Raw genomic sequence first — 20315 nt, forward strand, 5'->3', positions numbered from 1 at the left:
TCTTCAATTGTACGAATATACTTTTAAAGAAACTTATAATTAAATATAACTTTTATGAAGAAACGTACATAAAATAACAAAATATTCTTTACTTTTTAAATCTTAAAACAATCCACTTAGTGAAATACTGTAGCTCCCTACGAGTGGCTAATGAATGGAATCGGAGACGATCCAGGTAGGTGTGTGCGTGCCAAATCCCGAGGGTGCCGATACCGGTCAATGTCGAATGCCTCTTTTGTCGCGTCACTAGTATATATCAAAGGACGCGACGGGGTTGTTGTAGATTTTAAACGTTTCTCACCGTAGCTGTAAAAATCTAAATACGTTAAACTTAACAGATTGTCCGTCGTTCGTTTTAGGACCGAGTGTTCGCGGAAATTTCCAAAATTTACAACTTTTCGGTCACTCTCGTTGAACTGGAAAAATTTCTGTCTTTATTACATCTAATATTACGAAGAGAACAGACCCCACTGTACTCGGCAAGAGATTTGTTCGGTTAAGCTTCCGTTTAAGTAAAATTTCGGCTCTTTCATCGGGGTTTTATTTATGTTTCTAATTCCCTAATCGCTTAATTATTTAACTACTTCTTAAGTAGAAATAAATCGAAACCAGTTACTTTGTACTCGAATATCTGTAGTCTTGGGGAAGAAGTGGAAAGAAATTTTTATGACAACGGATACATAAATCGTAAATTTAAGGAAAATAAATTCTAGAGCTTTTTTTGTACCATTGTACGTCTCATTCATTAAATTTGGTTGTAAGTGACGCTGCCAAAGTAACGGTTAATTTTTTAACACTGTACTAGAATTGTACACGTTTTTTCTGCATCCCCTTACAGATGGGCCACACTAAATCGTAATATCACCGGTTTAACATTGAAATCCGTAAGTAATATAAGATGGGAAAACAGAATAAACGCAGAATAAATATATCAAATATTTTAATGGAGTTTTTTTAAACTCCTGTCAACTATACAGAACTATCGTAAAAACGTGCCAGTAAACTCCTATCGGTTGGGTTAAGTCATAAATCTAGTCTAGGGTGGGCAACCTTTTTTATAACGTGGGCCAGAATAAATTTTACGTTTTTTCCGCGGGCCGTAGTAGTTAATCGACGCCTTCTTGTGACTCGTAATTTTTTTAGTCTGCAAATATGAAATAAATAAATAAAAAGTTAATTACTACATTTATTTCTCTTATCGTTTTCGAAAATTACAAAGAATTGGAAAAATAACTATCAGCTAAACCGGGTGAGGTTGGTGCTCTGTAAACCGCATGTGCCAATGCCTATAATCTGGCTGATTGGAAACTGGCCCGGTTTCGACACTCATTCCGCCACCGAATTATTCGAATATACAATAGCAATCTTATCGTTTTTTTCACATGTAGTATAGAAATTTGTAAAAGATACATAATGCGGTTATAATAAAATATTAATTTTAATTAATGCGAAGTACGTTAAAATATGAAAATTTATATTTTATAAAATACGAGGGAAGGTCATTGGAAGGTGGAATCGGCGCTTCCATCGCTTCCAATGACGGCACGCCACTGTTGTCGCGTATAATGGAATTTCTTCCACTATTTCTCAATAATTTATTCAAACTATACCATTAAATATATATTTCCGTAAAAGTTCTGAGTATATGTGATTCGTAGTTTGAAAAAACATTGCAAACACTTTATAGTTTTACTAAATCCTCTTAATTATTTCAATTCTATTGATATTCCAGGGAGCAATAAAAATTTCAGGATAACTTCATTTGCCTTTATACATTTTTCTGCAACATTCTTTTCATTAAATGCTGTGCAATGTTGTTTAGATTTAAATATGTCTTACATTTCACTTTTTTCCTACGCATAAAATGTTCTTTCTTAGTAAAAACCTTATGAAATCATCACTATAAGCAAATACCTATTTATCACACTATTATTTATGCTAATAATTTTAATATTTAATTTTTTTATTTTCAGATATTTGAAGTATAAATATTATTTTTAATATTAAATATGCATGTTTCAATTCCACAAGATTTGTCACCAAAGCTCTAATTGTTAGATGCCAAATATATAAGTAATAAAGCAAATTATTTATTATAGTATTACATTTTTATATTCAGAAACCTTCAAACGTCGACACTTGTAAAAAAAAGTTAGGTATTTTTTCTGTATGTATAACGAGTGAAAAAAATCGTTCCCCTCATACACACTAACATGTTAGTGTGTATGAGGGGAACGATTTTTTTCACTCGTTTTGAAGCTTAATAACTCAGGTGCCTTTTCTTGAAAACATCTGAAAGTTTGCAGGGAGGTTTGTGTGTCAGGGGGAAATGTTTCTAGTAATTTTCAGAAAAATCTGACCATTGGTTCGGGAGATAAGGCTTGGGCACAAATGTAATTCATTAAGGATTTTCGAGGTTTCGACATTACGAAATTACATAAGTTTTAATAAAAATCATTTAAGAATAAAAACAAAGTTCAAGGTGGATTGTAAATTTTTATTTCATGAATATGTCTTTAATTTCGCTACAGAAGTAAAAATTTAATCCATCTATTTCAATTATAAGTTCAAAAACTTCAGTCGCAGTAATAATACAGTTACATTTTGTACATGGATTGAAGTTTTTTAAAAACGCATTATTTTGATAATTTATAATTTTCATTTAATATATATATATTTTGGAAACTAATTAATTTCTCTATATAAAAATCTCTATAAAAAAGAACATGATATATACAGTACTTTGAAAATGTCAACTCAATAATAAACTATAAAAAATATAAAATTTTCAACATAAGTATATATATAAAATACAATATTTTAAAGTAATTTACAAAATAATATCTAAAATATATATATATATATATTCGCATTCTGAAAAAGCCAGTTTGTCAATGAAATTGCATTATAGATATGTATAGTTGGATTTAATTTCGTTTAAATAATATACTTTGCCTTTACTACAATTAAACAATTAAATAGAGAATTGAATTGTTGCTCTATAATGTCTCCATTCTCTAGTCCATGTCTTCTAAGAAAAAAAAATGTATATATAACAAGAGATTCATTTCTAACATTACTCAATCAATAGTTAAAAATCAATTGATAAAATGTAATAAAAAAATCATTTAACAATTAACAAATAGTATTTTATAATTAAAAACATTAAAAAAGAAATATATCAATTTACAATTTACATTATATATATGTAACTCACAATGTTTACAATTTATGACTATACAAAATTTACAATTAAAAATGGAATTTCGTCTATATAATCACAAACTTGAACATATTTCTACAAAAACATGAATAATATCATAACATTACAGAGGAAACTAATATCCTTATTGTATATATTTAACTATTTACATTATACATAATTTTTCTAAGCAAATATTTAAAAACAATAAGATAAAATTCTGTGATAAGGATACAAAAACACAATAATTAATAACTTAATTTTGTTTAAATAAAAATGATCAATGTAACCTTATAAAATAAATTTTTATTGACCACAACAAGTAATGAAACATTACGTAAATATGATATATATATATATATATATATATATCACCGTTATTTGATTACTCAAATATACAATTAAATAACACCAATTTTACATTAATAATTAAAAATATATTACAGTAAAACCTGCTTACAATTTAATTCCCCATAAAACAGAAATCTGCCTTAATGGAAACTATATCTTGGAAATAAATGATTTTCTATGTAAAATATTATCATAAGCCAGATGACCTGTCTAACGTGGAAACAGGAGATTGTATGATGTAACCTAAGTGGAATGTTTTGGCATAACAGCTTTTAAATTTTAAATTGTAATTAATGCCTTAACTTGCCGGATCGAATCACGGTGGACTTCTTAGTAACGAGAGTTACATTCCGTCGCTTTTTTCTTTTTTAAAATAGTACTTTCATTGCATGGAAAGTAGCTGCAACAATAGAACACTACTGCTTTGTTGAGTTCTGTTTTTAAACAGGTTTTACTGTACAGATTTAATATTAAAGTTGACTAAAAACAGAATAAAATCATTCTGACTTCACTTCCAACAAGACAATCATGCAACATTTTCTTTCGTGAATCTTACTAACAAACTTTTCTCATATTCTAATTTACTATAAACCAACAAATTTACACACTTACATTGAAACAATTTTCCATATAGGAATATAATTTCACTACTTTATATTAATAATTGATTTATTTAATTGTTTTTTAATTAGGGTGTTTGAAAAAAGGAACATGGTTTTAAGTATAGTTTTCATTTTCCTAATCTAAATCTTAATCAAAATTTGAATTCTACACAAATTTATTTTTAAATATAACAATTAGCTAGATTTTTTAAAAATTTTCCGACGAAACATTTTAATATAAAATTCTATTCCGCAATATATTAATAATTTATAAATAAATTCTATTCTTTCTCTAGCATTATTTTAATTTATGAAAATTTGAAAAAAATTATTAGATAAATTTTTATTATAGTTGTTTATCAATCTATTAGTAAATGTGTCTCCTTTACCTTTATAGTAGCATATGAAATGAAAAAAAAAATTATCAAAAATAAATTATAAAGACATATTTATGAAACAAACACTGCAAAATATAATTGTAATAATAAAATTAAATGTAAAAATCATTCAAAATAAATTAAAATAACTGTTATAGAATAAATTTGGAATGTGTACCAAATGAATCGGTGCATAAATATTAAAAATATGGCCTCTTCTAACAGTAATATGAATTTAAAAAATAAATAAAGAATATAAAATTAACTTAATTGGAAAATTATAAATAAAATTACAGAATATTTCATATAATAAAGTATCAAATAAGAACATTGTATTATAAATATACAGTATGATTTTTCTTTCTAATGTAGCATTGACTAATATAGGTACTATATTTTGTTAAAATATTTAGGAAGTATATAGTAATGAGAATGCTGCTGCAAATTACTCTTTCCAGATGATGAGAAATTACAAAAATTCAGAACTGGTAGACATTTTTGCCAGTATATTCTACAGTGCATTAAAAATGATTACAGAAAATACATTTTTATATTCATGTGTAATAGTATTTGACTGACAAAATAACAGGAATATTTCTGGAAACAACCATTAATACCATTCTTATGCCAAAGATACTTATGTTATTTACTAAAATATTATGAATTATAATAATGTAATATTTCATTATGGAAATATTATTCCATTCAGAAAGGTGATAAAATATGAAGAGCAAGGATTAAAGTATATTGTACTCAATATAAAATTATATTTATGAAACTTTAAAATTACTTAAATAATTTCTAGAAGAGTCAGTGATAATCCAAATTCCAATATCTTCTAAATGACAGACAATTTGCTATATGTATTATCATCATCATCATCATCATCATCAAAGTTGTAGTTTTTCATATTGATGATAATTTACCACACTTATATATTCACTTTTTTGTTTTTTTGCTTTTTCTAATCACACATTCATAAATTACAGTATTCCTTTTTAATCAAGATCATTTTCTATTATATCCATCTATGGCTTATAACCAAAACCTTCCTTATCAAAATTCTTAAATTATCATTTTGTGTTTATCGCAGACACATTACTTTTCATTTATTTAATTTGTATGCATTACGAATCCATTTTGTATACAATAAATTTGAGAAATAATAAAAAAAACCAAATATAAGAAAAATATTCATATAAACATGCATTTATCAAATATAAATACATAACAATAAACTGTATAAATATGGAGACAAAATATATTAGAAAACATAGTTTTATTGTTGTAAGATGTTGCAGATTACTTCTTGATGATTGACATATATATTTCAATCTTTGTTCAGCTCTGGGATTTATCCAAATTCTTTCCAAATCAATATCTAGGTGTAAAAATGAATCCAAAAGCATTTCCATTCACACCAACTCCTTTTTTTTTATGCCAATGGCTGTAAACGGGTGTAGCTGTACACCTGTTATCTCCTAGATATCATTTCTAATATAAAAATACTATACTTTCATATTTGTGAGAAATATGAGCATCTATAATATGACTAAACTTATATTTCATAATAATTTCATAGATGTAATTATTCAAAGATGCTAAGAATAATTGTAAAATATACAAATTATATTTGATCCTTATCTGATTAATTATAATGTAATTTCTTATTTGAAATTTAATCAATCATAATAACAACTACATCTATGCTAACTTCTGTTGTTCATACTGTTATTTCTATTCTTATCAACTGTTTTCTCTTTTAACGAATCATTATTATGAAGTATACAGTTTTAGTTATACTTTAGACACTAATAATTTCCTTTTATTCAGTTACAGGAGTCATGTTAATATAATTTTTTTTTTTATTTAGTCTTTTCTAACATTTCTCAAACTTATTATATATATTAATGATCACTTTGTGTGCATTCTCTATTAATTTATCAGTCAAGTTCCACTGCACACTGTAAAGTTATCTCAACAAGTTTTCCCTACGTGAAAAAATTTCAAACAATAAAATGTTTACTCCATATTAATAAATAAAGCATATTTTTGATATTAAAAATGACTTTAAAAACCAGATTTCATTTAATTTAAAATTTTATCTTACAGTCACTTGATATTTTGTTATAACCATCCTTAAAATTTTGATAATGTTAAACAGTATCACTCGATTGATCGTATCTAATCTTGATTTCTGCACTTAAAAAACTTGTTGAGATAATATGTAAAAATATATTTTTCTCGAACACTTTTTTGTAATTTCTACCAATATAAAATATTTTTTAAAGTTAAACAAATGTTTCTGAATTTTAAAAGTAATATTTATACAATAAAATTCTTATTTTTAATGGTATTAATAATTTTCAAATAATCCTCTAAGTTTGTATGTAATTTCTCATTAATTATTAATAATATATATATATTAAATAACAGTAATTAAAAGCAAATGAAAATGGGCTTTATAACATTTAAAATCTCTAATATTAATAATAAATGATTAAAATTTAGTTTAAACGGTGCTTTTAAAAAGAGGTAATTCTGATATTCTACTTTAGATATTGCACTAGATATAGAAATTATTTTGTACTATTAAAATATATCTAAAACCATTATGTTATGACTGGCATTTAAACCATATCACAAAAAGGCAGTGTTTTCAATGATCTATTTGAAATTCTTTGCTGTCCCCAAATATTAAGGCCCTAAGTGCTTCAAAAAGATTAATCGAGAATTATATTATTCATCTATGTATAGGTGCAAAAATATGTATTAGACTTTTAATGATCTTATAAAGACTTTGAAAATAAAAAAAAATTAAATTAAATTAACAGGAGGAATAAAATAATTTAATAATTTAATTATTATTATTAATAATAACTAAATCTAAAAATTTCTGTCTAGTAATAAATTAATAATAATAGAGTACAATATAGTGGTTTTATAAATAGTCTCTTTATCCAATAAGATTTTTTATATAAAATCATAAATTATTTAAAATTTGTAAACAAAACTAAAAAATAGCATTAATTTCTGAAAATAAATTTTATAATTATAAACAAAATATGATAAATGAAAATTTCAAACATTTTCACAGAACATTCACTGCACATATAAATATTTTCTTGAGCAGAATTTTTTGCCAAAATCACTTTAATCGTTGTGTGATATTAGCAAGGGCAATGGCAAAGGCCTGGAGGGCACAAAATGGCTGCTGGAAGTCCAGAGTATATGCATTCATATTAATCCTTCCAAATTGTAACACCTGAAATTAAAAGTTTTTGGTGGATTAAAAAAATTAATTTTCAGTTGAACAAAATTATTTGTAAATTTAGATTAAAAACAATGCACAAATTCTTTATTAATTTAATTTATAATTTAGTCTTATTAAATTTTTTTATATTAAAGTATAACTTATATAAGGATTTTTTCATTCATAAACAAATTTATTGTCCTGCCCCTACAACACAGTTGTTACCCTGTTGTAGGGGCAGGACAACTTACAGATTGTAAAATAACTATGTTTGTTTTACAATAATTGTTATCAACAAATAAATTTACTTGAGTTACGATTAATAAAATGGTTATTAAAGCACAAAATTCAAATTTTACAATATTTATCTTGGTATTTTTGAGGACATTAATAAGATAGTTATATATTTTAAATTTAGTAAAATTAAATTTTGTAAGAAATATATACATTAGACTCAAAGATCAAAAATGATCAATGAGCAAAAAAACTACCAGAATGCATTGCAACTTTATAGAAACAGCCACAATAAGATAATTCACATCCTGGCTGCTTATAAAGAGCCAAGAGCATTCTGGCATTTTAAAAAATTCTTGTTGTGACAGTTAAAAATAAGACTACAATGCATCATGGTCATTTTCTGTTTAGTCTGTAGTAGCAAATAAGGAGTTTAGGATTCGTGACTAAATATGTATAATAATTAAGAACAACAGAAATGTTCATTTATTTTTACAGGAATTGTTTCAATGACATTTAGAATTACAGTTGATATCTTCTGAACATTTGCAATTTTTATTGATGCAGTATCTCTCCCAATTGTAGTTTACAAAGCTCCGCTTACTTTCAGATGATATATTTGAAGCTGACTGACAAAACAACAAACTTGAAGTACTGTACATCATTTATTTCGATGAAGTTATCATCAGCAGTTGTAAACTCATTGCTTGCATAGAGTTGTTCAAGTTTCTTTTTTGTACCTTTTCAACTCTGTTGAGAGCTAAGGAGATATATTTTCTACTCATTACTGGTTCAAACAGGCCTTCAATGGGAATGGTCTGGCCAATCCAGTAATGGTTGAAATGATGAAGAACAAAGTTTCCAGACAGACCACCCATAAAAAAATCTGGAGATATACCAGGATTGAACCAGAATCCTCCAGGTTACAGACTGATGCTGTACCCTTAATTTTTTTTTTTTTTTTTGGATGATGCATGAAACTGTGCTAGTAGTTGCATACAAGCAAATTGTAAACTTAAAAACTTAAAAGTTTATTTTTTTGGTTAAGTATAATTTCCAAAAATTTGCATTTTTCTCTTAAAACAATTCATATTACACTTTTACTTCAGATTTGCCTAAGGAGTAAATTGTTTCCACAACCAAGACCAAATGTATTAGCATTTTCTGTCAAGTATGGCAGAACACTTGGTTGGTAACATTGATACACATTCACTCACAAGCTACTGCTCATGTTCACTGATTTGTCATCATAACAGAGCAGACTGACTTGACTATGAACTGAGCATTGCTTTTTCTCAGTAAGGCTAAGATGGACAATTATTGTATCTATATGCCTCCATATTGTTTCTGAAACAATGTGTTGAGTATACTGATAATGCAGGAATGCATTATGGTCATATTTTTAACTGTCACAACACAAATTTTGCATTATAGCATTTTTTTAATTGCTAGAATGCATCACAGTTCTTTACGAGCAGTTAGGACATGAAATTTCTTGTGGCTGTCTCTGTAAAGCCACATGGTCTGATCATTTTTTCACAAATTGAACATTTTTTATCTTTGAACTTAACATATATAAGAATTTTTACACACATATATACATACATACTTCAATACAAAAAAAATAAAAGAAAGTTTACAAAGTAAATTTACATAAAACTCAATAAAAAGAATTAACATTTAACAATGAAAAAGTATTGACTAATACAATAGCTTTATTGTGTCGATAGAACATTTTAAATATAATACTAAAATTGAAAGTTGATTTTACATCTGTAATAAAATTTGTATTTTCAAGATTATAAAAAAAGTTTCTGTAAAATAAGAATATTTAATACCTGCTTTCCATGATCTTCTACCTGAAAATTTTTGGCAGATTCTTGTGTAACTCTGCCACCAAAATCCAATTGATAAACTTGATGAGTTTCATTCCACAATGGCATTTTATTTTCCAAAATATGTTCACGTAGTGGTGGATTCTGTTCATTTTCCACCAACACAATTTTACTTAAATTTCTTTTTTTACGCTAAAACAAATATTAAATAATGTTATATACATATAAAATTAACATTTTAAATTAATGCAACTTACCTTTTTCTTAAAATTTGCATGAGATTTTTCCAAATTCTTTCCATTTTTATTAAGTACTTCATCTCCACTAAATGCGCTTTCTTCGTCAGAACTGTCAACTAATCGTTGCCATTTTAATTTCCTCAATAACAAAGGACTATACAGAAGATTTTTTAAAGAACGATCCTTTTTTCTTTTAGTAATTGGTGAAGATGGTATGCTTCTGCTAATTCTTGGTGAAGAAGGTTCAGAACTATCATCTAAATCTTCACATATATGAGAATTGTTTATTTTGTTTTCTTGTATGAAAGTTTTTGAAACATCTTTATTTTGCCAGTTCTCAATATTTAATTGGAAATGTTGAGATTCTTTGTTATTAATTTTTGGAGTATTATTTAAAATTTGTCCCTTAAAATGTTTAGTTTCTTCAATATCATATTTATTCTCTTCTTTTTTAGAACAAAACTTTGCATTCTCTAAAGACAAAATATTTTTTTCCAAATTTAGAGAGGAATGTATTTTAGAGTGTTTTGATTTTGTATTCAACACTTGATTAAACTCTGAAATTTCTATTTTTAATTGATCATTTTGTTTTCTTGGATTAATTTCACAATATCTGCTCTCATCTTTTTGAGTTTTAGATGTTTCTTGATTAGTATTTAAATTTGAACTCTTTGAATACAATTTTGATTTTAAATGTGTCCATTTTTTATTTTCCTTACATGATGATCCATTATTTGTACTTTCTGTTGTATACAAATGGCTAATACTGTTGCTTTTATGACCAATTTTCACAACTGCATTACTATATGAACAATCTTTAATGCATCTTTTACAAATATCACCATTACACTTTCTTAGAAAGCCACAATGTTTTGTTTTATCCATCCAAAATAATGAATTCAAGTAAATTTGGCTTAATGACATATTTTGATGCACAGAATGAGAAGCATTTTCTTCAAATTGATGATTAATTACACAATTAGGTTCCCATTTTGATAAATTATTTTGATTACCGACTGCTAAATCCATTGCAACAAGATGTTTTATAATATCATTTTGATGGGTAATTAAGCTTGGATGTTGAATGCATTTATCACATATAAAATTATTTAATTTTTTAGATTTTAATATATCCAAAATGTTATCATCTTTACTATATAATTTTGTTTTATTAGTTAATTTTTTTTGATTAATTTTACATGTTTCTATAGTGATAATGCTGTTTCCAAATGATCCATTATCTTTATTAATTAATTTTTCTGATTTACAAGACAAATACTGCTTTTGTTGTTCTTTATTAATATTAATTAAAATATCTTTTTCAACTGTGCCTTCTTTATTATCATTCTTTTCTGTTTTACTTTCTGTGCATGGAATTTTAGGAACTTTTGAATTTATATCTTTGAAATTATTTTTCATATTATTATGATTATTATTGCTTTTATCTATAGCAGGTGTTTGTCCAAAAGAAGACTCAGGAACTAAAACAAATTCATCTGATGATAAAAACTTAATGTAATCAGAATCTGGATATTCTTCATTTTGAAATGATTCTGCATTAGAACTATATGTAGAGAGTAAATCTTTCTTTTGTTTCTGAGGGGTCATTGGAGCAACTGGAGCACCTTCATTAAATGCTGGTGATATCCCTACTGAAAAATAAAAGAAAAAATTATATTTCGTATTGATCTGTAATATATTCCAAATATCAAAACTAATAGTGTAATTCATAAAAATATTCATTTTTCAACAATTAAATGATACTTAATTAAAGCATGAATTAATAATAATATAATTTTACTTTTTTACACATTTCTGGTTTGAGCAAATTAAAATTAAATTCTAATCTTAGTTAATATTCCTTTGTAATTTGATATTTTCTTATGTTTAATAGTTACTCTTCAAAAATTGTTTTGAGTCATCAATAAAATAAATGTTTGAATTTTTTATAATAAAATTGGTATTGTATTTTTAGAGAATTCAATATGAATAACAACAGAAATTTATAAAAAAAATTTAAGAGAGTATTTTCTTATCATATCTACTCCTATTTGTAAACAATACTCTTTATTATATTAATGTCTACACTTTTTTTTTAATAAAAGATTTTTATTACAATGAACACATCAATTAACATAATTATAATTTCATTGTAAATATATATGTTACAGTCAAAACCCGTTTTTAGTTAGAACGTGTTTTATCTAGTTGAAACTAGTTTATACTGGATGTCTTTGTTAAAACCCGTTTTAACTGAAATTCATTTTTGACTAGCAGTAAATTCTAGTTTTAACTAGACAAAATGGGTTTAGCAGTAAATTAACTAGACAAAATGGGTTTTGTCTAGTTAATTTACTGCTGTACATGTTTTGATTTTAGATAAAACTAGTTTTAACTTTTAATGTTTGTTAAAACTAGTTTTAACTTTTAATGTTAGTTAAAACTAATTTTAGCTACATAAATATGTTTGGGGGAAATAAAGTTATGTCTAGTGATTCGGGGGAAGATGCCTAACATTATGCTTATAAAGGAAATTATAGCAATATTTTGGGTTTTGGAGGCCTCTAACAAAAATATCATATTCTTGAGCACGTTTTTCAAATAAAACTTTGGAGTATATGAAAAATAATTGTATATTGTGTTTGCAATGACGACTTTTTTACTGTCTGGCATTTTAGGCATCTCACCCTAAGTATCAGGGTGAGATGCCAAATGCCATTAGGGTAAGACAACAAATATAGTTGCATAAAATTAATTTTCGAATATCTTAACCAAATTTAATTTATTGCATATGTAGTACAAACTACTTTGTAGTAACTATAACAGAACAGTATAAGTATTGCTAAGTTTCTGCCCGTTCTAACGTGCTCTATAGCTAGCTGAAAGCTTTTTTCAGTGCAAAAACCTTTTTGAGAAGTCCTTATATAATTTCTATGCATATCCTGCAATAAAACGAGAAAACAAAAATTTATTAAAAATAGGCATATTGGAATTCTATTAACAAAATATAGGCATGTTACTCCATGAAAATCTTTTGGTTAATCATTACTTCATGTGGCATCTTTTCCATTTGTCAGGGTAAGATGCCTACATTGTATGTGTTGTAGTATGTCTGATCGGGATTGGCAATAGCTCACAATGGAAACTTTAGAACATTAACTACATCACATTAATTCTGCAATTTTTAATAAATTCTATTTTAACTTTCAGTTTTAAAATGATTCTAGAAACATTTCGCAACAAAAACTTTGTTCTTATCTTGCTTTTATCCTTCTCGGATGTAGAAAATGAGGTAATGGTAACCAACTACAGCTTTCTGCACTCAATATTGGCCCAATGATTCATAATTTGAATCGAATTCAATAAATTTGAGTTAAAACTAGTTTTAACTAGACAAAATGGGTTTTAACAAAGACATCCAGTATAAACTAGTTTCAACTAGTTAAAACATGCTCTAACTAAAAACGGGTTTTGACGGTAACATATATATACAATAAGACATTCTTCTATTTGTCAGTTGTTTTTCAACAATTAATGCATTCATTTTTTAACTTCAAAAAAAATAAATATAGATACATATTCCAACTGTTTCAAGCTGCATTTTCAATGTGTACCATTTATAGAAAAATATGTTACATGACACTATATAAAACAGTTTCTCTTATCATGATCTGAAATTTTTACTAAAACAAAGATATTTAGCATCTAAAGAAACAAGTATATTTACAACAGTTTTGTTTTTAATATTCCAATATCTTAATATAAAATTTAATTAATTTCATAAAAATGTATACAGTAAAACCTTGATTTAATGAACAAAATTTCTGGTCCATATGTCATATGTGAAAATTAATATCCTGTTAATTTCAAAATAGTTTATATATATGATTAAATTAATAGATTTTTTTTCCAAATCCAAGAGTCGCCACTCTTGACTTTATGCCACGACAGAAATGCCTCAATATTTCATTATTCAAAAATGAATAAATAGGAAATTTTCTGTTTTTCTCAATTTAAATTTTGTTTTCTTTTTAAGACCATTTTGTTCAATTAAATACAATTAAAATGTATTTTCCAAAAAAAGTTTGTTTATGAATTTGATTTAGATCATATACTTGTTTATTACAGTCTTGGAACTATGGTGAGTACATAAGCAATAACACAAATAGAAATTTCTCTGTAAAATTAAACTTCTCATCCATACTAAATTTTAATTACACTATATAAGTAAAAACTGATAAACTAACTAATTTGTCAATTTTTTAACACACACTTTTAGAAAACCTGCTTTATTATATATCAGACTTTGGTTTTAATGGACATGCCCTTGCCCAAATTAGTTCATTAAATTGAGGTTTCACTATATTTGAATTACAGTATCTATATAACAAAATAATACTTACATGCTCCAACTTCATCCTCGTCATCTGAAAAATCTGTTGTACAATTTTCTAGTCCTCTATTTTCAGACGAATTATTTGATTTTGAAAAATTAATCTGTGGACCACACAACTCTTTTATTACAATTTTAAGTTGGCGAGGCTGTAAATGAAGAAGACTCGTTCGATACGTGACTGTACCAAGAGAAGATGGAAGCCAAGGTACTAGACCCAATAATTTAAATTTTGTACCCCAAATATTTGATGTAATACTTACTATCTTCTCATTCTGTACAAAAAGAAAAAAAATAATAAAAATACATTAATTTTATGTAAAAACATCAGCTACTCACTCTAAAAACAAATAAATTATTTTTACTGACCTCTGGTAATTCATCAACATATACATATTTCTGTGAAGTTAAGATTTTACGAAGCATTCTATGCTCCCTTCCCAGTCTTTTCAAACGTTGTCTTCGACGCTGAACGTGGGGTGATACACATCCTTCATCCAATTCACTTTCTGATGAAGAGGTAGAAATAAACACAGGACTAGAGTTTAAAGAATGATTATCTGTTTGATCATTACAAGAAACAGAATGAAACTGTTTATATCTTCTGTGAAGAATTTTACCTTTCTCATCTGAAAAAAAATTAAAAAATTAAAATTTTTTTAATGTAATATAAATAATACAAATGGAAAATTAGCTTAGATCAAGAAATTAACAACTTATTTGAGAATCATTATGTCCACAATAGGAATGAATAAATTCCATATTCAAATTATTTAGATATACCAAAACTTCTATTATAATCTAAAATTTCTGTACAGATGAATCAAAATTTGTTTTGCTATTTATAAAATTTTGAGTGAATAATTACTACAGTCCATTCCACACAAAAGAACTCTATTAAGAACTAAATTCTAATCAAATACAATTACAAGAGTCAAATGAAGTAATCTTGATAAAAAACCAAATTGTTTATATTATACTTATATTTGTTATACTGAACACAGTTTACATGTAATAAAACTTATAAATGACTTTATTACAAATTTACGTTCATATATTTTCCATATTTTAATAATTAACTATTTATAAAAGTTTCTTGCATTGTCTACATCAATAGTGATCAACTTTAAAATGATAGTTTTGTCAAATAGTTCAAATTATTCAAATATTTATAAATGCATTTCATAAATATAAATTAAAATTTTAACTCAAAGATGATCCATTAAACAGGCAGAAAACATGTTTTTAACAAAGAAAAAACATGTTAAATACATGTTTTTCCCCCACTTCTATGGTTTGGTTTTTATCTTTTTTCTATTTTCACAGTAAATTTTTCTTGATTTCAGATATTTAATGAATTACTGCTGTTATATTCTAAAAAATTCATAAACCGCAATAGATTAAACTGATAGAGCCACAAAAAAACAATGGTTTCCACATTTGAATTCCTGAAGCTAACGAAAGCCAATAACAAATGATCATGTAATATGTTTTGAGGTAATAAGACTAAATTAGAGCAACATTATTAATATCCACAACTATTGCATAGGATCTTTGAAAGCCTTACATTACAAAATATTTCACTCACTGAAATATAATACCAATCCAAATTATATATATTTTTTTCCTTCTGAAATAAATCTACATTTCTACATAGGAGACTTGCAACATGCTCTGTCTCAAATGATAAATATCAATCTTTGCTTATCATCTTTATACAGGGTCTGTACAAGTAATTCCATCTGTGAATTCATGACATTCCCTGACCAATTATAACATTATTTCCTGACTTATTAAAGTCCCTGTATTTCTGCTTTCCTTTATGTAATATTCGGCCAATTCTATTTAAGCCCATTTTGTACACAATTATATAAATTTTTTATTAAAAAAAAACACTTTATTCACTTACAAAAAACAAAAAACTTGGCATAAAATTGATTACTTAATTAGCTACATCATTTCTATGGCATATAAAAAATTTCATGATTTAATTTTTAATTAACTTGTAAACTTTATTTAAATAAGAAAAAGACTTGTGTTGCATTGTTAAATCGAATTTTCTTAAAGCGAGGAGGTGGTAAATTCAAAATAATTAAACTGGAGAAATCACTTACTGCGGCTATTTTTGGTACAGCATGGACCTATTCAAGGTCATTACATTTCTCCCCCTCCCGAAACTTATAGTGGGAGTGGCAGAGTTTTGGTGGGAAAGTGGGTAATTGTTGATGGTGTTTTTGAAAACCTAATTTTAACTCTATGGCAATATTTTGGTATACCTCTGAAATTCCATGGGCTATCTGAAGATGGAAATTTGCAGTTAGAGAGAAGATATACAGTATTACAAATAATCATCCTGCCAATTTTGACAGATTGATCATCTCTGCATACTGTATGTGGCCAGCAGCGAAGAATACAACAAATAAAAATACATAAATTGTGTGAGATCTGCTATGCGATCCAAAAAATGTCCTGTATACAATATTGTTAAAGCCAACTGATGATTCTTTGCCTCCCCACGACATCAACTAACTGCAAAGGGTTAACAGATGTCAGGTAAGAAAAAGTTGGGAGGGTTGTATACAGGACACAATCACAGTTGTTTAACGTGTGAATTTGTCTTTGTGTTATCAGAGGAAGGATAAGATGTAAATGAATAAAGTCTTGGTGGTTATCACATTCCAAGTCAATACCTATTAGTTTGGGTGGCAGCACACTCAAAATATTTGCGTCAGAGTTGATGCTCATGGTTTTCTTACACTCTTTATACAATCTGCATCATTCAGATTAGTCATTTTGGATTTTTCTGATTTCTTTTCAATTTTTCTTTCTAATGATATACATTTCTTACATTCTGTTCATATTTTCTTTTCAATTTCTTTGACATTATGAAAATTTTCTTTGACTTGTACACTTATCAGCTTATAACTTTACAAATTCTATTTTATCGATTATTATTGCTAAACAATATTGTAGATCCTGTTATTCTGTACAATCAACACCAATTTTGATGTTCTATCTCTTTGCAATCCAAAGTTTCACTGCCCAAACGCCGCACCATGTCACCATTTATGGTGTTCATGCGCTATCACTACCCTTCCCCCACACAGCTGCACATCCATTTTAATTAAGGACATGGACTTCTATCCAACAAAATTAAAATCATTAGATTATCATTTATAATTTAAGAGATGTAAATGTGACAAATCTTGTCATTTATTTGGTTGCTCCAGTTTTGGTAGACCTCCCTATACTGAACTGAATTTAAAGATGTGTTTGGAACAAACAGGAGTGAGAGCAACAGACAGATTCCGTGAAATTTGCGGATTCCCTGACTTTCTCTGCTAAAAATCATATTTCCCGACTTTCCAGGTCTGTACAGACCCTGTTTATAACCGATATATTGTACCAGCAAAAATTCTAATATTCACAGTTTTAATGCAGGACCATCATTACTTACCTTACTTATACAATGCAAGCCAAATAGTATTTTAATGAAAGGGTAATTGATTGGCTGTGATCGAGAATACAAGTAATGTTACAGCTTTATATGATTTCTGATTGTGAAGCAATTTGAAATCCTTGATGTAAATTGAGACATTACATTGTACTAATATTGCATTTCATACACTATACTGAAATGTTACATTGTGCTAAGATCATTGATACCATGTTATTCTGATATAACATCCAATCAAAGCTTTTGTTGATCTATAGGCAAGCATTAGTCACTAAATGGCTGCAACTGATATCGTTTTTAACAATGCATGGACCTCAAAATATTTATTTACAGATGTCAAAGGAAAAGCTGTGTGTTTAGTTTGTGGTGCAGGTCACTATATTCAAAGACTACAATTTAAATCTGCACTACATAACTAAACATGCAGAAAAAATACAAGAACTTGTTTGATGAAGAGTGGGTCAAAGAGTCAGATGCTTTGCTAGCTGAACTGCAGAACCAACAAGGATTTTTTATGAAACTTCAAACATCCAGGGATGCAGCTGCCAAGGCAAGTTATGTCATACTTGTATCCCACAAAATTGCTCAAAACAGTAAACTGTTTTCTGATGGAAAGTTTATTAAAGAGTGCTTGGTAGACTCTGCAGTTCTATGTCCAGATAAAAAGGAGGCTTTTAAGAACATTCCCCTCTCCCTACACACTGCAATGAGCAAGGATTGAGGACAACACAGGAAATCTAGTACTTCAGCTGCAGCACAAAGCAGTCAACTTTGACTTTTTTCCCTTGGCTCTAAATGAGAGCTGTGATGTTTGTGACACTGCTCAGCTGCTTATCTTTTATGTCAGATAACTGTGGACTTCAAAATTACAGAGAAATTGGCAGCCATGCAGTCAATGAATGAGACTACAACTAGGAGCGATTTGTTCATGGAAATGAGTGAATGTTTGGACAAATTGGGACTCAAATGGGACAAACTGGCAGGTCTAACAACAAATGGCTGTCCAAATCTAATGGGAAAAAATGTTGGATTTTTGAAGAGAATGCAGAACATAAAGTGACATAAATGTACTCTGAACAAAAATTGGTATTTTTACATTGTATTATACGCCAGGAAGTGTTGTGTAAGTTAGTGCTAAAAGTTAACCATGTTAATATTGCAACCAAAATAGTTAACTTCATCAGGGCAAGAACTTTGAACCATACAGTTTGTCACACTTCTGAAAAAAAAATGAGACAAAACATCATAACAGAGGCTACCATACAGCTGTCAGGTGGGTTAGCCTGAGCAAAATGCTAAAAAAGTATGGGACCTGTGACAAGAGATTCTAGTGTGAGAATCTGGGGGTTAAATAACAAATTTTTGATAGAAATTTATCTATCATAAAATTTAGTAAAGTTGAAAAAGGAACTTCCTTTTCAACTGGAGGAAAACAACTTAGTTCTTCCAAATGTGATAATTTGTGAGAGATGTCTCACTTCCATCATGTGTTGGAAATGTGGAAGGTTTATTTCTAACAAACCAATGGGATGGAATTTTTATATAAACAATGTGAGGTCATCTTCAAACATGCTTTTCATCAGCATTCTTGCCATTATGATTAGCCAACATTCTTGTCCCTCTCCCCCAGTTCTCTACTTTTACTCTTTCCCAAAAACTTTCAATGTTCCACAATTAATATAGTTGTATTATAGGTAGTATAAGTTTTGTAAACTCTCTCTCAGAAAAGCATTAGGAAATAGATTGTCGTTCATCTTATTTCTTTTTTAGAATCAGTTATGTTTAGTGGTTTATTTCTGATATGATATTCTTGCATAATTAACATTTGATCTCATTTGTTTAATAGTTTTGTTTATCCCTTATTAATAAATTTATCCTTTAATTATTATTGTTTGATTCAATTAGTACCTAACTCCATCGTCAACCCACGATTCTCATGTTATCAATGATTTAACTTAAACCCTCCTAAAAATTCTGGCTAATTCTTAACATAACTTTTTCCACTCGGAAAGTCAATATCGCAAGTTAGATAGAACATGGTTAAATTTATCCTAGCTACGCTCAGGCTCTTAAAGAAAGATTTCTTTGATCTTTCTTTCTACATTTACATCCTGAATGTAAAATGGGGTTTATACAAAAGTCTCGGGTTCAAGCCTTCTGTGTGGAGAAAGGAAATGACATCCCATAGCTGTCAGATGATGGCTGGATTACAGAGCTTAATTTTACTGTTGATGTGATTGCACTAATGAATGAACTAAATGTCAAATTGCAATGAAAGGGCCTTTTCGTGCATGAAATGTACAGCTTGGTAAAGGCTTTTATGAGAAAGCTGCAACTTTCTCACCCACTTGCCAATACTGAAGGAAGCCACA

At 27.6% G+C, this 20315-nt stretch overlaps 1 protein-coding gene across 2 annotated transcripts in view; it reads right to left on the reverse strand.

The window, feature by feature from the left end:
- Nucleotides 1-6120: 6120 nt before the first annotated feature.
- The window catches only part of LOC136975015 (tubby-related protein 4-like), a 39066-nt gene continuing 24871 nt past the window's right edge, over nt 6121-20315 (reverse strand). For both annotated transcript variants that reach the window (XM_067270002.1, XM_067270004.1), the window contains 5 exons: nt 14856-15115; nt 14497-14761; nt 10112-11745; nt 9858-10046; nt 6121-7797 (listed from right to left, as the gene is read on the reverse strand). In XM_067270002.1, the coding sequence (XP_067126103.1) occupies nt 7681-7797; nt 9858-10046; nt 10112-11745; nt 14497-14761; nt 14856-15115 (2465 nt within the window). In that variant the 3' untranslated portion in view covers nt 6121-7680. The remainder of the gene's footprint in view (nt 7798-9857; nt 10047-10111; nt 11746-14496; nt 14762-14855; nt 15116-20315) is intronic.

Source organism: Centruroides vittatus, unplaced genomic scaffold, assembly GCF_030686945.1.
Source record: "Centruroides vittatus isolate TY-2023 unplaced genomic scaffold, ASM3068694v2 contig_361, whole genome shotgun sequence".
Taxonomy (NCBI): domain Eukaryota; kingdom Metazoa; phylum Arthropoda; class Arachnida; order Scorpiones; family Buthidae; genus Centruroides; species Centruroides vittatus.